Source organism: Drosophila takahashii, chromosome 3L, assembly GCF_030179915.1.
Source record: "Drosophila takahashii strain IR98-3 E-12201 chromosome 3L, DtakHiC1v2, whole genome shotgun sequence".
NCBI classification, from domain to species: Eukaryota; Metazoa; Arthropoda; class Insecta; order Diptera; family Drosophilidae; genus Drosophila; species Drosophila takahashii.
Genome location: NC_091680.1, coordinates 15,723,373 through 15,742,144, shown reverse-complemented (window position 1 = coordinate 15,742,144; position 18,772 = coordinate 15,723,373). Strand labels below are relative to the sequence as shown.

At 38.2% G+C, this 18,772-nt stretch overlaps 2 protein-coding genes across 6 annotated transcripts in view; one reads left to right on the top strand and one right to left on the bottom strand.

Moving 5' to 3' along the window:
- Window positions 1-18,772, bottom strand: part of LOC108067715 (pleckstrin homology domain-containing family G member 5) — a 53,345-nt gene that overhangs the window by 25,783 nt on the left and 8,790 nt on the right. The window lies entirely within an intron of this gene.
- On the top strand, window positions 6,579-18,067 carry Ssk (smooth septate junction protein snakeskin). The gene is made up of 4 exons (XM_017156883.3): window positions 6,579-6,591; window positions 17,015-17,085; window positions 17,300-17,496; window positions 17,629-18,067. Exons 2-4 carry the CDS (start codon window positions 17,035-17,037, stop codon window positions 17,867-17,869), a joined length of 489 nt encoding a protein of 162 aa, XP_017012372.1. The 5' UTR covers window positions 6,579-6,591; window positions 17,015-17,034; the 3' UTR covers window positions 17,870-18,067.

The following is an 18,772-nucleotide window of genomic DNA, read 5'->3' as shown; positions in this document are numbered from 1 at the left end:
GTTAAGCGAATTTCCATGCTAAATAGCCCGACACGTGGCATCTGCCGTCCTCGACGGCCACATCCACATCCTCGGCGAGCTTCGCTTCCACCGCGTGCACCATTTTGATTGGCGTTTGATAAGCCGCAAGGACGAGCCGGAGTCCTGCGTCCCGAGTCCTGGACACCGGAACGAAAGGAGCTGCAGATAAGGACAGAGCGGACTTCATTCAGCTATTCAACCACACGATGTTTTCGATTGTTTTCGCCAGTTCCACGAAAACAACACGGACACACTTTCCATTCTCCACTTGCCGTGTGCGATGCATTGCTTTCGAACAAACAGATTTTACGGCCACTAAAGCACGGGACAGCCGCACGCAAGGATAATTACGGACTTACGGAGAACAAATATTCGAATGGGTCGCGGCTTGTGTAAGGATCAATTGTGATGAATTTTATGAAGACCCTGGGTGGAAATGTTTATTTTCAAATATTTGCTGTTTTAATTTTTGTGTGTTTTCTGGTCAACGTATTTTTGCCACAGCGTAAATCCTGTGAATATAGTTTTTGCGCTGCCCAACCAATTACAAAGCAAATTGTTTGCGTAGCTTAATGAATGTAGTTGCTATATTGAAATAATTTCTCCACTATCTGCCATTTATTAGAGAAACACTACAATGTTTTTAAAACATTCAATGCTTCAGCAAGGTTTGTTTAATAAAATCTTTTTTGTAGAAATATTTTACAGCACAATCTTTAATGGAAATCAGGCTCGTATTGAGCTTATTGCATTCGCAATCGTGCATGGGGATAAACTACAAAGTCGGTTGGAATTAGTTAAGCATTTGAAATATGCTTAACAAACGTGCGACACCCCAACCAATTTTCATCCAGACAGGGTCAGTGCGAACCAATTTCCAGTTGCCATTCTAAATAGGTACGTGTCCACTAGCTTTGTACATTTGTGGTAAGATTAATAGTTATTGATGATAATAATAGTTGTACTAAAAGAAAGTATGCTAAAATGTATTTTACAGAAAAAACATTTAAGAAAATATTTACACATGTAGATACTTTTTACTATTAAGTAACATATGCAAATAATTTAACAATTCAATTTGATGAAAAATTTTTTAAAAACCTTAAGTCTCTACTTTACTCTACTGGCATTTAAATCTCTAATAGAATGAGGCCACTAAAAAACTTAGATTGGACTTTCTGTTGGCACAGATATCTTTAACACCCCCGAACATGTTTTTGGCATTTTCCAACTACTTCTAAGTGCTACACCTACACCCCCTCCTACAATCTTGACCAGCGCTGTATGTGCCAACCTATGTGCCGAGTGGAAAGTTCATTGCATGCATATGTACATAGACACGTGGGTTCTTGTATGACCCGAAGGAGTATAGTTGCAGTTGTTTGCCTAATACATTGTTGCAAGGCAAATCAACACAAATTTTGCGAAGGATACGTGTACGGACTTTGTTGCTGCTGCCTGATGTCTGCCCCATGTCAGTGGAGCATGCAACTTAGCCGTACCATACCCACACCTACCGCCACCGCCCACTTTCCACCCACCGACGACGACCATAAGCCACCACCCACCTGGAAAACGCCCACAAAGACGAGCTGACATGCAAACACATAAACGCCATTTCGCCTCCAGTTGCCACCTAAATGGCAATGACATCGCCCCAGAAGACGAGCGGCGAGCAAGATGGCAAAATGTTTCACTTTTGAGTCGACTTTTTCATTCGTGTGTACACACGGAGCGCTTTAATATGTTACCTTCCAATTTGCCGTCCGTCCTCCGATGTCGATGGCCAGTCAAACGGATCCGGGCCAGAAACGTCAAATTAATTTCATACCAAGCCAAACGAACCGAACCGAACCGAGCCCTCTTTTTAGCTCAGAGTTGCACACAGTTTCTTAGAGGTCGATAAAAAATGGTATATTGCTTTGCAGCAAAAAACAGAGAAAATAAAAAACAAATTTATATGGATTTTTTAGAAATTTAAATAGGAAATACAAAAGAAATAGTCTTTTTTAAAAATACAACCATTTTATTTATTTTTTCCCAAGAATTCGCGTTTAATTTTCTTAGGAAAAAAACAGTATGTTTTTTATACTACTTTAAGATGCAATTTCGAAACCCAAAAAAGGAAAAGAGAAACAAAAGCTAATATATAAATAGAAAATCGATCGAAATAACGTATTCCAGAAAATTACAAAAAATCGAGCTTTGACGGAAAAAGGCTAAACTGTTCCCAAAAATTGTCAGGCCAGGGTGAGTCAGTCAGTCAGTCAGTCGGTAATAGCTGTCCTCGAACTGAGCGAGCTGGATTCACATTTGACACGTACACACACATGTGACAGCTCGCAAACTCGTCCTGGCTTAGGGCACATTTAGTTTTCGCCAGGTTTGACAGCCGAAATGGCCCAAAAAGTGGGGACAGGACAGCGGGCTTAATGAATTATGTGCGAACTCAAAGTTTCGCCCTCTGCCCCACAAATCAAATGATTTCAGCATAAATTTGTGTAATTCGCACCTGTGAAACCTTTTCTAAGGGTTGAACTTTTCCTGGAAGAAAAGCAAGCACATCGTTACTTGGAAATCAAGTTGAATGGAAAAGTCCTGACTGCAATTCTACGAATGTTTTGTTATTTATTGGCTACGTTTTATGGTAGTGAATAGTTAAATGCCTCGTAGATTAAAGCACAACTCCATGTGGCATTTTACTTTCTCGATTTATTGAACCGAAAACTTGAAATGGCAATATTGTGGGCTAAAAATTAATATATGTACATTCTCTGTGTGCAAATATAAGATGTCATGGATGGTCAAACTTGAAAAATATTTATATTGAGTATTCATATTCATATTGTATGAACAAGGATCTAACAAGTATATTGGTAAAAATCTTTTAGGGTGGATTAAATCATAAACCAGTGGATTTTCAGATTTATCTATCAGCTTATAAATAATTTAGATAATTGTTTTCAATTTTATAAAAACGAGTGAATATTAAATAACTGGTTTAAACCATATTTTTCTTTGAAGAAAAATCCGTGAATTTCCTAACTATAATGTAATAAATATGAAGGCAAAGGACCAACCGATTGCCACTACATTAGCTGGCTTATATATTGGTTTCAAGTTTTCGCTAGAAAGTTCCTTCGATGGGGCAACCAAGAAATCTTTAGAGCAGTTTTAATGAGGTCCTCTTCCTTGTACACAGTCACTGACTTTTTACACATCGATTATTGATCCGTGCCAGTTTGGCGCGCAGTCCTTTTGCAACTTCTTACGTCATTTGGGAAATACTCGGCAACTGGTTCGCACTGGTTGGCTGGGGGCCACGTTTTCCCCATTTACCCCACCGCGCAGGATGTGTCATCATTAGGGCTCGTCGTGCATTCCCCCCATTTTCCCGCCCCGCCGGCGGCCATTCCCTTTTGCCTTTTTGGCCAGGCCAATACACAAATCGATCGCTGTGGTTTCTTTCATTAAATATATTTCGCGCGTTGTGTTCTCGCCTGGCGTTATTATTGTAATAAAAATTTACGTAAATCGTGCCCGAGAACATTGCCCCCAGACCACAGACCCTCCGTTCTCTGTTCTCCATTCTCCGTTCAGTCGACACATTTACTCACGCACTGTCGTGTTGGCTCGTCCTTCGACGAAAAGTTTCCTTTGTTTGCCAATTTTTATGAGCAGGCCACGCTTCCGCCAACCGAACACCGAACACCGAAACGCCCACTGCCCACTGGCTCACATTTACCACCCACAACCATCCAGGTGGTGCGGTCAATTTCTTAGCCATCTTTTGCCACCTTGTTCTGCTTCTTCTCCTTCTGGCCAACGACACCTGCAGACTAATTAATGGCAAATTTCAGCCACCTCACTTGGACGTACATATATGTATGACCCCAAAACACCTGGGTTCTGAATATGTATGCGAACACACAGGGAAAAATTGTTGTGTTCAAAACATTTCCAACCTTCCCATGTGATTTCATTTCATTCGTTAAAATTCTCAAGTGAGATGTCTAAAGATGTCTGTATTGAAATTTTAAAAATTTTACAAATTCTCTAATGTTAAAAATAATAGAAAAGGTATTTAAAATATTTTTCCAGCGACCTTTCCTAGTAATATAATTTATGAATATACAAATTCTTTAAATTTTAAATTTTAATAAACCTGGTAAAGTATTTTTTAAGTTTTTACATTTAATACCCGATTATTTTGTCCAGTGCACACATGTAGCGTTATGAAATCCCGTAGTTGCCTATTTGAGCCGTTTACGGGCCTTGGTGGAGATGTTGGCAACGATTGTGTCCCGCTAATGGCATCAAAGGATAACCCAATCCCAATCCCGCCATGACAAGCCGTAAGTAGGGCATCCAAAGTGATTCGATTAGGCCCAGCTATCAATGGAATGTCTCGTCCAATTTGCATCCGATGGGGCGTAGTAAAAACTTTATCAAATTATCGATAGAGTTGGTAGTTATGAGGTATATGCAGTCAAAGTGATGAAAACTGGAGTGACACTTCACGTTACGTTGATTAAGCACTTACAATTATGTGAAAAAGCCGGTGAGGGGACGTGGTAGGGGAAGGGGGAAAGTAAGGATAGCATTTTCGTGTCCTTTATGAGTCGAGTGTGTACCATACACACACATCCACATCCCCACATCTTCGCATAGGCAAACATGTTTGAGTTTCGTCTTTCGGGTGTACTTGAAAGCATTTGGAAACTTTTAATGACATTCTCGCTTATTATTTTCTAGGGCTTCGCAGCCAAGTGTTTTGCTGCCTTAATCAATGGCAGACAATTGTCCCCGCAGTGGCTGTAATTAACAGATGACAAAGGAAGCTCGTCCCCAGCAGGGTTATCCTTGAAATTACCACACCCTGGCATATTCATGCGACTATATATACAATCTATATGTAAATGTATATATGCTGACCAGAAGGGAGAACTCGATGACACTTGCGAATATTATTTATTCAGGCAAATTGCTGCTTACGAGCGTTTCATTCGCCAGCATTTTACATTCGATTTCCATTATGCCATTTGTTGCTCGAAAGGCTTTGTCAGCCTGATTTGGTTTCCGTTTCCCGGTCGAGGACCCAAAACTGTTAATACACACACACACACTCGCACACTAGCGACAATGCCTCCTTTGTTGGCCATTTTGGGCCTACAAGAGGCAAGGACGTCCCCTCAAGTGCCGGCAATTATTTACAACAATCCGAGAATGGCTCTCTGAAAGGATCAAAAGAGGAGGCGTCGTCCCATACGCCCAGGACATTGAAGATATGCCATCGATATACACACGGAAAAATAAATAATTAGCCTCAAAGGCAGTTGTCTTAAGGGATGGGAATAAAAAGATAAACCTTTTCTCTTTACTATTCAAGAGGAAATTATAATATTTCTGGAATAACTAAATATATAAGGTGGATTTATAAAAACGCATTTTAGAGAGGTTCAAATATTTTTAAATTTTTCAAAACTATCCAAATTTAGAACTATGAATCAATCAATTAAATTTCAACATTATTTTACAGATACTTTCCTAACCAAAAAAAAAAAAAAGACAGAAGTCTTAAGTCATAATGAAGTGATGAATTTCAAACATTATGTTCCCAAGAAAAAGTAAGATTCACCTTTTTTTGTCAGTGCATTGTGCGTGTCTGAGTCTGGGCCCTTTGCGAAATAGTTTAACATTCTAAGGATTTTCTCGGTATTTTCGGAATCGTCAGGCCAGCATCGCATCTTCGCCGTATGCCGTATGGCTTGTTGGCGACGTTTCATTAAGCGAGCGGAAAATGACGCATGCTTGGCTCATTCGGGCACGCTTCGCTTCACAGGACATTTGCGGTTATCCTTTATTGTCTGAGTGGCAGCGTGGCAATCTGGCGATGGAGATGTGGCAATGTGGCAATGATGGGACTTTGGAGATGCGAAGCGCCACTCAAACCCAGTTTCCGTTTCAAAGCAAACATTTTCATCCGAACCAATCTGGCGGCGCCCAGCGCAGAACAAAGCAGGGCCAAAAGTGCTTGAAGTCCATTTGCTAAATAAATTTGATAAACAAGAAGCGCCCGTTGGCACATACAGAACTACACTTGAATAAATACGATGTGTATCCTATTGTATATCGTATGTGTCTTGTAGCTGGGGAATACTATAAGTGATTCTATTCAGCTTAAGAGCAGTTTTAAGAACTCTCCAGTTCGAAGCTGCACAAATTCTTTGGACATTGCATTAATTCTTCAAATTTAATAAAGCAAAAAACCCTATTTAAAATAGAATGTAAGATTTTCATGTATTTTTCATATTTTACCTCCTTTAAAATACTATTTTGAGGGAGAGTTAAACAAATAGTTCGTTATAAACTTTTCAGTGACACCAGCTGGAAATGATTTCATCTTTTTTCCGAGTGATGACCTGACGTCGCCCTCTGAAAAGTGGCTCCCTTGTATCTCCACTGACCCCAATTGGCAACAAAGTGGGTGTCGCAGTTCCTCGGGCGGTGGCGGAACTTTAACATTCAATCTGCTGAAAACACGAGAGCAACCAGAAAACGAAAACGAAAAAATAAAGAAATCCAGCGACATGCTCTGCGCGGGCAGACATTTCAGAGTTTGCATCCGCTTTTGCAGTCGACCGGGAATATTAAATTCTCGATGCTATTACCCGCTTGTTGATCCACATCATGCTAATTAGCCTTAACTTTTTGACGTCGCAGTTGTCGGGGTTAAAGATAATGCCACCCCCAACCCCTCGGACATTATCGGGTTTCGGGTTTTTGAGAATGCTAATTGAGGGGTGAACGTAATTTATACGCCATTTCGAAAATGAAATATCGAACGACGTCAGCACGGAATTGTACCGGGGAGGGTACTTCATATGTCTACCATGACAGCCTTAATTCCCTCTTTAACTTTTGCTTTTTAACTTGCCAAGTTTTTCATGAAAGTTTCGTTTGAAGATTTTCGTTTGAGAAATTCATTTAATCCGATAAATTAGGCAAACCAATTTTTCTTAAACTTTTAAGGTTTCTTTTCTTAAAAGCTTGCTTAGTTTTCTAACCATGTTTTTAATATTCCATTATTATATTTTAATTGGGAGATTCTTGAAGTCCTCAAGAAGAAAAGAGAATTTAGATACCAAAACTAAATTTAAATTTGTATTGAGTCAATGAATTTATTGAATGCTCGTGCTTACATGAGACAGCAAAAACGAAAGAGGTAAAATTCCTGACTAGATTAAATTTGCTACACTTAATTCGATTTCACAGCAAGGTGAATTTCGATGTGGCTTAAATATTCCTGCTTCGCAATTTATAAAATTTAATTAATTTTTCGGATTTATCCAGTCATGGACAGAAGTCTCCCGACCGTCAGGCCGCCAATCTGGCGAAAATCCACAAATCGCCGCCAACTATGTAGCACCGGGAGACGACACCGCACAATCAGTGACCATTGTCCAGTCCAGCAGGCGCAGGCCGCACCCCTCTCACCTGGCGGGAGTCCTCGGACGGCCGACTGAACCTGCATCGCCGGCCGCCGCGCCCTGGACACAAATCAAATTAAGAACCGACAGACCGGACCACACCGAAAAAACACAAAAACTGTGAGAAAATATTGCCTAAATCGATATCTAATTAAGTAAATAAAAAAATATTTTAAATTAATTGTTGGCCAATTTTCGAATTTTGGTAGAAAAATGTAATTATTTTTTTTTACTATTCATGACAAATTTTTAATTTAAAATTGATGTAGTTTGAGTTTGTTATTTTATAGATTACCTGGCTTTTAATGAAGTACGAAAACCAAATAAAATTGTTTAGTAACCTAATTTTACGGAAAAGTAAAAATGATTTATTTATAATTTTTAACAGTGTTTTTCACACCTTCCTATCAATATAAATATTGTGGACTATTGATTTGTTTTTTCAGTGTATTGAACCAAACCAAACCAGACCGGCAGTAATTACGAAAGAGTGGCAGGCGGTGGGGTAGTGGGTGTTGAATGGGTGGCGAGTGACGGCCACCCACCAATAGTGCATAAATCACTTCGCATTCAGCGAACACGAAATCTATGCCCCTGACGCGCCCATCGAGGGCCGGCTGGTGATTTATATTGATTAAAACTAGATTTCAATTCCAGCCGAAGCCGATGCCATTATAAATGGAAGATAGTCGTCGAGTTTTCCCCGAATTCTAAGGCTCCCAAAAAAAAAAGAAGAAACAAATTTAATCTGCGAATGAACTGAAAGACTTCCAAAAAAGCATTCGTTCATAACTGAATGAGTTTGTTTTTTTTTAAGGTCAAATACCTAATTGACTTGGTTTGATTTCGCTACTGATTTGCATTAGTATAAATTTATAATTTCCTTACTTCATAAACTTTAACATTTATTAATATACTTAATATCCTTCAGCTCGTATTTTTTCATTTAACTGTGGACACACTAAACATTAAACACAAACTTGTATATTTTTTTAAATCATCAACATGTTATAATAAATCTATGCAAGAACTAGAAGATGTTTTAAAAATAAATTTCTGTTTTGCTCTAAAAGAAATAAATTTCCATTGGATGAAGTTCCCTTGAAATTAAATGCGTTCTTTTTGCTTCATTCAAGGTTTACCGTCATTGGGATAAAAGTGAGCAATCAGAATCACCGGGAAATCCATCCTGGTGCTTGTTTGTAATTCAACCAGCCAGGAGTTTTCCACTTGTCGCCGTCCCATGTTTGGCCATCGCTTCCGGAAAAGCGTTCGATTTTCACCCGTGTTGTTGGCTTGCGGTTACCAGTCCCATCCCGTTCGCTTCATTTATATATATCCAACGACTTCGTCGGATCCGGATGGTTTTGGATCCGGCTGTGTGTGGGCTTCGTGCGGTTCGTTTTGTGGATTTGTTTTCGGTTTAATTAATTTTAAAATGGACTTCTACCTTGGCGCTAATTGCACTGACTTTGATTTATGTGTTCAGATAATGACCAAATTGGTTTTCTGGGCAGCCACTTGCCCATTTGCCCACCTTTTCATCGCCGCCCACCTGTCGTTGTCTGTTTGTGTCGTCCTGCCTGCGAAGGATGTGGCACGCTGGGCCAGGAGCATTCCAAGGAGATTAATTCAAGAAATAGCTCACAGAATGGCTCTGCCCTTAGCCAGCAGAAGGGGCCCTTGTTGAGAGCGAACTTAAGGATTTAATTCCCTTTTAGATCAATAGTAGTAGTAGAAGGTCGCAAAGCAAGCGACTTTTTTTGTGATATTTCAATGGTTAAAGCGTTAATTTAATGATAATTGAAGCGGAGAAAAGGAGAGTCAAGTAACTAAAGTTTTCAAGTCAGTAAGCTAAAAGAAAGAACTTTAATTCCTTTCATTCTTAGATCGGTTGAGGAAAATACATTCCCACACAGCAATTTATCAAAATAAGTTTATCTCTTTCGCTTAAATTCGATTTATTTTATTGCCGAAATATATTTTATGCTGCACTAGAGCAGCAATTCATGTTTGCCGCATTTTAGCCAATTTATTGCCATTGCATTTTCTTTTCCGAGTTTTTCAGTCTTTCAATTGATGCTCATAAACTTTGTGGCATGCGAAATTTAAGTTCTTCTTAGCCTCGCACGCAGAAAACTTCAGGTGCCACGTACGTGGAAATTGAAAGTCTGGCCAGAAGATAAAAATGTATAGATAACAAGACTAAAATAAACGAAGCGAGCTGCTCAAAACTTAATCCGTATCAGGTGGAAGAAAATTCGGCTGAGAAGATGTGGTGCAAACTTTCAAAAAGTGTTTAAAACCATTTCAAGAAACTTCACTTTACCTTTTAAATTAGCAAATATTTTCCTACAAATTTAAAAAGCAATTAAGTTATGCAACATTTGCTTTACTTAATTAAATTTTGATATTAGGGAAAACATTTCTTTTGACTTCTTATTTCCGCAAAGCCAATGGTCCAGTCAAAAGTGGTCTCAATTTTGCAGCAATGCGGGTGCATTCATTAAAGTTTTGCAAGACCCTGAACTTTTAATATTTATTTTGCTAGCCAAAAAGGAAGGCAAAAGCAATAATTTTCACTAAAGAGGCCGAAAAGAAAATGTTCAAAGGCGTCTGCAGTATCCGGTGCAAACTTTGCATCGAGTTTTCTCTGTTATCTTAGGAGGAAATTTTGCCCTCGTAAATAACCAGATAATTTGTCAAGGTCCCAAAAACTTACATTCAAAAACTTGTGTCATTTTAAAGCTTCATGGTAAGGAAGAAAAGTGTAATTACCTGAAATGAAAAATGAATGTGGCATTAGTAAAGAATGTTGATGGCGTATAATTAAATTTAATTAATCAGTCATTATATATTTTTAACATAATTACGTGCAATAAAATTTAAAGTAATCAGTTATTAAATGAAATGTCTATTTAAGCGACCAATAAATGTTAGGAACAAGAATTTAAATTGCTATAATTTAAATGCTGCCGAAAACACAGCAAAAAGATGCTGAATTTTATAAAGTAACATTATCCCATAGATTTAAGGTGTCACATGTGCGGCGGAATTGCTAGGAATTCTCCTCATTCCGATGTTTACACAAAATTCCCCTTATGTTTTGTTTATGAAAAATTCCCGACAACAACAACGCAAAAGTATGCGGCAATAATTTTCACATTAAAATTGATTTATGACGCTCCATGGCATATACACACCAAACATCCAAACACCATACACACAATACACCAAATATTCAGCAGCCGACGCATTCGACAAATCTTGGAGCTATTTTGTGTTGGCTCCCACATCCGGCGAACAGCCAAGCGGATGACCAAACAAACCAAGGAATGGAATTGGCTTGCAGCCTTAGCGGGAGCTGGCAGCCATAAATCATTTCCCGTGGCCACTTCTTCTTTCTTGGGGCAGCACGGAGGATTCCTTGGGCAGGAGGAGCTCAGTTTCCTACCATCTCCCATCCCCACCTGACTTTGCACCTTTTTTCGGCGTCCGGACGTCACGAGTGCCTAGCACGGACGTCATCGGAGACCTGTCCCAGTTGCTACACAGAGAAAAAATCTGTTTTGTTATCATCATTTGGCAATTTAAAGACTCTCGACTTATTATTCATACAATTCATATAATAAGTACCTTAGTTAGTCCTAGTTTAAATGCCTATAAAGGTTCAAACCACGAAACATTTTAGTAAATGATATTCCGCTTCAGTCCAAGTGGCGTGACCGTAATGGAAAATATTCTGAAATATTCTATACTGATTGAACTGGATGACGGAACTCTGTTTTTCCACGTGCACGGCTGTCCGGCACGAATCTCGCTCATAAACGAAATTTATTAGCATTTAAATGTTTCAGCGGCGGACGGAGAGCAGCACATATGGGCCGGCTAGGTAATGAATATTACAGCAGGAGAAGGAAGAAAGGAGCAGCAGCATCGATGCCGTGGGCCTGGGCCGAAAAGTATGTTGCATAAGCCAAAATTAGTTTATGCATATTTGAAGGCTCCGAAGAGGGCCAAAAATGGCGAAAAACAGGCAGAAAGCCTGGGCCACCCACTCGCTTTTGTGTTTCCAATAAAGAACACGCTCCGCCATGATTACATTTATCTAGTACTTTTTATGCCCGAAAGTATGTTGAGCATTACAAATTTACAAATCTCTGTCGCAGAGAAATAAATGCCACGAGCTATTCTTTGTGGAGGCAAACATTAATCCACAGCTCGGAGGAGATATCATGGGAGATGGAATTTAATACTTTACAAAGCAAGGGAAAATGTAAGCTTTTAAATTTTGATAAGTAGAGAGGCTTATGAAATGAAGATATGTATCAATTAAATTAATATTGTATGAAATAATTTAAAGCGATTTAATTAATAAACTTATCATTTTTGTATCATCAATATTTAAACATGCTTTTAACAAGAAAAAAACTGTTAACGTGTTCCAAACGGTTTCATTACCATATGCTTATAAATAGCACATTTACTAAATGGTTCAACTGTTTAAATGTAAACGAGTCAACGGCAGGCCATAACATTCATTAATAATGAAAGCCATTGAAATAAATGATTTCATTGAATTTTTATGACCATATTTCCATCTCCACTCTTCTGTTGGCCATACAAATAGAATGCAGGTTATTATGTTAAGAGATAACGCATTTCCGTGTCGAAGTGTAAACAAACCAATGAATTGTTACTATAAATGGTATATTGTATGCTTTTAAAATTTTGCGCTCTGTTCTATCTATCTAATGACCTTATAAAGCCATGAATGCAAACGTCAGAATCAAGGACACTATTGGAATAGCTTTAAACAAGGATAAGTGACACATCTACCATTGATATCTTACAGTGCGATTCAGAATTATTGGACTTAAAAATTTTAATTTATTGAAAATTTATTTTAGAAGATTTTATAAATTCTTGAAATATTATTGGTTTATTTAAATGCTATTAACCTGAAATAATGCTACTTTTTATTAAACAATTTAAATTTAGGTATTGAAATTAGGTTTATTTAAATTTTCTACAATGTATTTGACTTAGAAAAAACATTTTATAAACAAGACAACGTTTTAAAATTTTGTCTTATTTAAATGCATTGAGCCAACAAATTGTACTAACCAAATGAGCCACAATTTATAACGATCTAAATTCTCGAGCTTAGTGGGGAAGAAATGTTTTACGTTTTGCATCTAAATTTTATGTAGTGGTTTTTCGGATTACTCATCCAGTCTTATATGCAAATTTTTTGGTCACCAGTGTCACTTAGTTGCGAAATGCACTGTAGGCGAAAACGGTCTGGTAACGAATCCGATGTTTGCAAACAAACAATCATATGTACGAGGTCTTGTTTACCGTGGATGCATCCAGCAAGGCGGGCATACATATTTCAATTGATTTGTTATTGAACGAGGAGGCTTTACTTTATTCAGTCATGTAACTCTTGCTGTCTTGTTTACTCAGTTTTTTCTGTTTTTTCTTTCCCGAAATTACAGCACCAACACAGAACGGAACGAAAGCGTTCAAAGCCGCGTTGACAGCGCGGTAAAATTGCGAACGCGAGCGAAATGATGATGTCAAGGGTCGGCGGTTCGCGGTCCGATTTTGGGTCATCCGCACTGTGGGACGGCTGCCGACGAACTGAGGCGACTGCGACGCCATCCGCTCGTTTAAAGGACGACGACGGCAGCAGAGAAGGCTGGCAAAACACTCGCCTGATAAGGATAACGACACGAAGATGGGGTTCGGCATTTGGTCTGGTTAAACAAGGCGGCCATATATACCCAGTCCCACAAATAGGTCTATGACTGTACTGCTACAGTTGTAGGTGAAATAATATTGCGTCAAAATTTGTTAAAAATGTTTTTTTTAATTTTTTTTTGGGCAAACATGGTTTTTTAATTATCAAAAAAGAATTAATTGTCTTTTCAATGAAAAGTTTTCATTTTATACTAAAAAAGTATAATTTGTGTTTATATTTCTGAGTTGTTTTAATTAATTTATTAGAATCATTGAAAAGGCAACAGTTCGTATGAGTGATAAACTTTAAAGCACTAAAGTTTATCAATCATACGTACTGTTGCCATTCATCAAATCTTCCTAAATTTATTACAACTTTATGCTGGCTATTACTTAAAACTACAAAAGAACATGGAGAATTAATTAATTGAATCCGAAATACCAATATTTTTCCCATAATGTTATTATTTTTTCCGCTGCTGTGCGCTGTATCCTTCAAATTCTATGAATATGAATGGAAGCGTTGGGTAAATGTCATAAAATGCTGGCAAAATATATTTTCGTCCATTTAAAAGTTGATGGTAAATAACGGTGATGAAATTATTGTTTGTTCGACAACACATTTAGATTAATTGAAAGTGAAGTACTAAATAACTCATAAATCTCTTCAACTTTGCAGTTTTTGGAGCATATAAGTTTACCACAATTTTTAGAGTGGCGAAAACTTTTTAAATGCGATTGTGTGTGTTTTGAACTGTAGTGATAAGAATCTCTCTTTACTCTTACTCTCACTTTTACTTTACTCTCTTCCGCTCTTGCACAAAAAGAGAGAGCTTTGTGCGCACACTCAAAAGCGCAAAAGTAAACAAACGGAACTTTCATTCATAAATAGCAACAAAGCAGCCGGCGAAAAGAGAAGAAGAAGATGCGAAATCAAATTGATAATCAAAACAAAATCGAAAAGCTCTCCGCCACATGTGCTCCTCGCCATTTTCTGAGTCACTTTGCGACTCTGTCTGCCAATTAATTGAAATCCGCCCACGGAGAGCGAACTTCAATCTCATTACCAAATCGCTGTCACACCTCATTGACGCCAGGTAGTCCAAAAATGGCAGTTAAGTGCTTCCCAAAAGGTGTGCAAATAGTCATAACTAATCTACAGCTGTGTTTGTGTTCGTGAGTATCTGCTAAATACTCTCGCTTGAGATACAGTTTACATTGCTGTAATACTCTGTTATGTTAGCGGTGCTCTATAAAGCTTACTGTTACATCACCCGCTGGAAAAGCACGCTTCAGAAGCAGGGTTGTCCAGCTAGATATTTTATAGCTGAATCTGACTAAGAATTAAAGACCTAAAAATTCTTCTTCTTAAAAATTTTTAGGTTTTCAGTTCTATGAAAAGACAAATTCATATCGCCGAAGCTTTTTAATACAATATCAAATATTGTTAAGTACTCTTGGACTGAAAATTATTTTGATTTATTAAAAAATCTTCTAGGGACGGAATTTCATATATTCTTGTAGCGAAAACGAACATAAGCTTAGGTTATTGATTATGTTTAACTAATTAAGTTCAAAACCATATGATTTGTATTGTATTTCTCATTACTTTTAAATAGTTATAGCCTGATGGCATACGAAAGCTGAAAGTTATGAAGCCGACTCTCTTTCCTTTTCTCTCTCCATTCTGTTCCCCATATGTGGAGAGAGAAGGCTCCAAACCAGAACTGCACTGGTATTGGTGGCGTTGCATGCCGGTTTTTGTTGTTCTGACGCTGCTTTTTCTCTCTGCCAATGAATCATCGACAGCAAAAACGCAGAGGAGACAAATTCCAAATTTAAAGACTCTTTCTGGGACTCCATGGGGATACGATACGAGAACAGGGAAAGAATGGGGAATCTGCTGGGTAAAAGAAGCCCAAAGAAAGAACTCTGCAACCTATGGCCTTGATTTGGAGAGAAGAAATTCCTTAACTGATTCAGGGCCCAGATAATTTGCATTGTAAATACAATGCAATGCTATATCTGGATTATAAAGGCAAGTCTTGCATATATGCAATTTTCTTTCTTTTCATCAATTCTATAAAGACAAACTAATTGTATAAATTGGAATCCTTATACATGAGCCATAAAATTAAATCGGAGAATATACAGTCTTTGATGGTTAGTTTAAATATTTGAGGGAAACGAATCTCGTAATAAATAAAAACTATTAAAACCCAAGCTAAACATTCTGTACACATTCAACCTCATTTATTTGTAATTAATTTGCAATTTTAGCGCAACCTTGTTTTACTTTTTTTTTTTAAATCCCGTTGTATTTACTAATGATTGTAAAATTTAATGTATTTATACAATACTGGATATGTTGTCTTGAGTTCTGAACTCTAAGAACTAATGTTCCATCGTTTTCGTGTTACTCAGCATCCGAATGAAACCCAATAATACTTTGCACGGAGTAAATGATACTTGTTTATATATAGTACTCATGAATCTGTGTGTATACTTGCTACCCGATGGCAGGTCATAAAAAACCTCTTGACGAGGTGTGATGTCATGTTTGTTTCATGTTTTGAACTTATGATTTATATATGTAAAATTTAATGGCGCTTTTAAAAATAAAACAACGAGCACGAGGTGCAAAATGTGCAGTTAAATTTCCCACGCTCTCAGTCAACGAATTTATGGGTATTTCTGGGTAGAACAATTAAAATAGTTTAAAAATTTTAGTTATAGAAGCAGGAACTAAAATATTACATTTTTAAAAAACTTAAATTGTTTGAAAATTTGAAAATTACATGATTATTAGTGTATCATACATTCATCCACAGCTCGAATAAACCAATTATTCCCCACTTGACCACAATAAATAGATGTGTAGATGATATGGGGAACCCATGCAAACCGCAGACGAGGCTTTTCGCTCACCAATTGCCACTATCATTTTGCATTGTAGTGTTCCAATTGATTCGAAATCTCGAACATGGGCTACAGCTATGATTATTGTGCTAGGGTTGAGATAATTGAAATGCAGATTAGTTCCAGTGACTTTGTGCGAGGCGTTTCAATCAGTAGCGAGAATTAATGTAATCAAAGTGGGCTATCGATCATATAGAATCGTGACAAGGTCAGTGGATTTTCAAGGTTTTTGGGGATGCATTATGGGAATCATTATCGGGCCAAGGGGGGAATGCCAGACCTATGGCTCACCCAAAGTATTTCAGAAATCCATTGATGACGCAAGAAAAACAGTTTCCGGTCTCCCAGAGCCCAGAGCTTTGTTTTCCACTTTTGTGGCTTTGTGGCCGCCATGAATAATGTTTAATAATGCTGCGAGAGGCGGCAAATCGGAGCACCTGATATCGGGATTGTAAGGCGATAAGAGGCGATAAGATACGCGGGTGGGGCTGGCGCATGCGCATCTGGTTTATTTTTCTTACCACTCCGCCGGGAAAACGCCAACAAATTAGTAACCCACTTCGAATGGCACCTGCTATCGTATCGTATCGCTGCTTATCTTATCGCTGACCGTGTATGCTCAGATTACAAAAGCTACAAAATTCTTGGCGACACTACGAAATGGGCGAGCAACAGGTTGCCTTTCAGTGAGATTTTCAGTTTAGTCGACGAACGACAACGATACGAACACGAATCATTTTGTTTTGTAGTTTCCGCGTGAAAATTACAGAAGAGATTGTGAGTGCGCCAGATTGATTGGGCCGTACTTAAAACTAAAGTGTAAACTAAAGTACTTCAATTCAGCAGCATCTAGTGCAAAATGGTATCCGTGGAGACAGTTGGTTCTATTTTCATCAAGGCCCTGAAGCTGGTGAGTTTTTTTTTTCGCTTTTTATTTGTCGAAATTGCTCAATAGCCTGGGTAGTCGCAATAACTTGGCTGATAAGCGCGCCTTTTATCAGTCCTCGCGTATTAGCAATGTTACTCATACGCCGCGTTGTTCGGCGAGGCGTGGCTAAAAAAAAAAAAGAGTGATTCATTCGCAAAGTACATGACCTCATTGCAATCCTGCGTCCCTTTTTCAGATCATCAACCTGGTGATCATCTTCCTCTACCGCTGGGGCGATGGTGGCGAATTCCTGGGCATTGGCGGCACTTGGAATTTGAACGAGGAGAAGAGCGCCGATGCGGAAATCGTGGCCTCGGGCGTTATGGTTGGATTTTTGATTTACACTGGATGCCACACCATTGCTTTTGCCTTCGGAACCACCAAACATAAGGGGTAAGTTGATAGTACAAACATCATGTTGCAAACTCAAGGTTTTCTATTTCGACCTGCAACTTTTATGATTTTGTTTGTATCTAATTAAATCCTAAACTACCATCTTATAACCTGTTTTTCTATATTTTTCAGAGAGCTCTGCGACACCATCATGAACGTGGTCGGCTGCATTATGTGGATCGCTGTGGGCGGAGTGGCCCTGCATTACTGGAAGGGATACATGTCCGACGAGGGATTCCTCTATGTGAACTCGGAGCGCCAAGTGGGCATTGCCATGGGCTCGCTGTGCGTCATCGAGGGCGCACTGTACCTGCTGGACACCGTTTTGGCCTGCATACATTATTCGAAGGGCGACACCGACTACACGCAGTAAACGAGGAGCAGTGGGGAAAACAATCGCAATCGCCGAATAAACTTAGATCGCTTTAAGTGCAAATTAGTCTTTATCCGCAATCAAATTACGTTCGTAAGGGTCAATTGTCGCTGTACTACATACTAACTGTTTAATATTTCCATTCACGATTCACGGCCTAAATTTGGCAAATACAAATAGTTAAGTCCACGCCACGGACTCGAGTTTTTTGCATTCGGGATATATTTGTGGGATTTAATGGACAAGTAGCTTAAATTAATCTTTCAGTGATTGATTATAGATCAAAGCGTAAATATTAAAATTAATAATTAAAAGAATTGTATAAGCAAACAAAAGCCTTTGCTAACTTTACATTTTTAATTGGCTCAATTAAACATTAAATGAGATTTTTAAAATAGTAAAGAATGTTACTCTTCAGCACTCTTAACCTTTGCCAAATAATAATATTAGTTCTTAAAAATGTTCAACTAAGCAAACAACTATACGCTTTTGTTTATTTAACATATATCTGGCATAAAACTAAACTGTTTCTAGGTCTCTTTATGACAAACATTTTACTTCGTAACAATTTTTAAGAACATTTGTAAGAGGAAAGATATTTTTTAATCTTTTATGAGGTTTTAAGGTCTTAACCTTGGATAGCTAAAAAAATAGTTTTATTTTCCAAGAATGAAATTTCCATTTAAAGACGCTGATTACAGTGACTAAAGATATTGTTGAAGAACTGGTTCGTACAACATTCAAACTGGACTGCTGACCACAACCTACGTAGGATTGCGAATATTACACTCATTTTCTCGATAAGAAATAAGAGTTCATGAGCTGTTCAACCGAATCAATGACTCTTTATGAAGAAAACCCTATGAAAACCATAGGAACTTCCGGAGTGAGTTGGAATCGTTC

What these genes read in the sequence shown, in the direction of transcription:
- Ssk (XM_017156883.3), top strand. Translation starts at nt 17,035, where the DNA reads ATGGTATCCGTGGAGACAGTTGGTTCTATTTTCATCAAGGCCCTGAAG. An exon ending in TCATCAAGGCCCTGAAGCTG is followed by an intron (nt 17,086 to 17,299) that starts GTGAGTTTTTTT and finishes TCCCTTTTTCAG; the next exon opens with ATCATCAACCTGGTGATCAT. An exon ending in GGAACCACCAAACATAAGGG is followed by an intron (nt 17,497 to 17,628) that starts GTAAGTTGATAG and finishes TATATTTTTCAG; the next exon opens with AGAGCTCTGCGACACCATCA.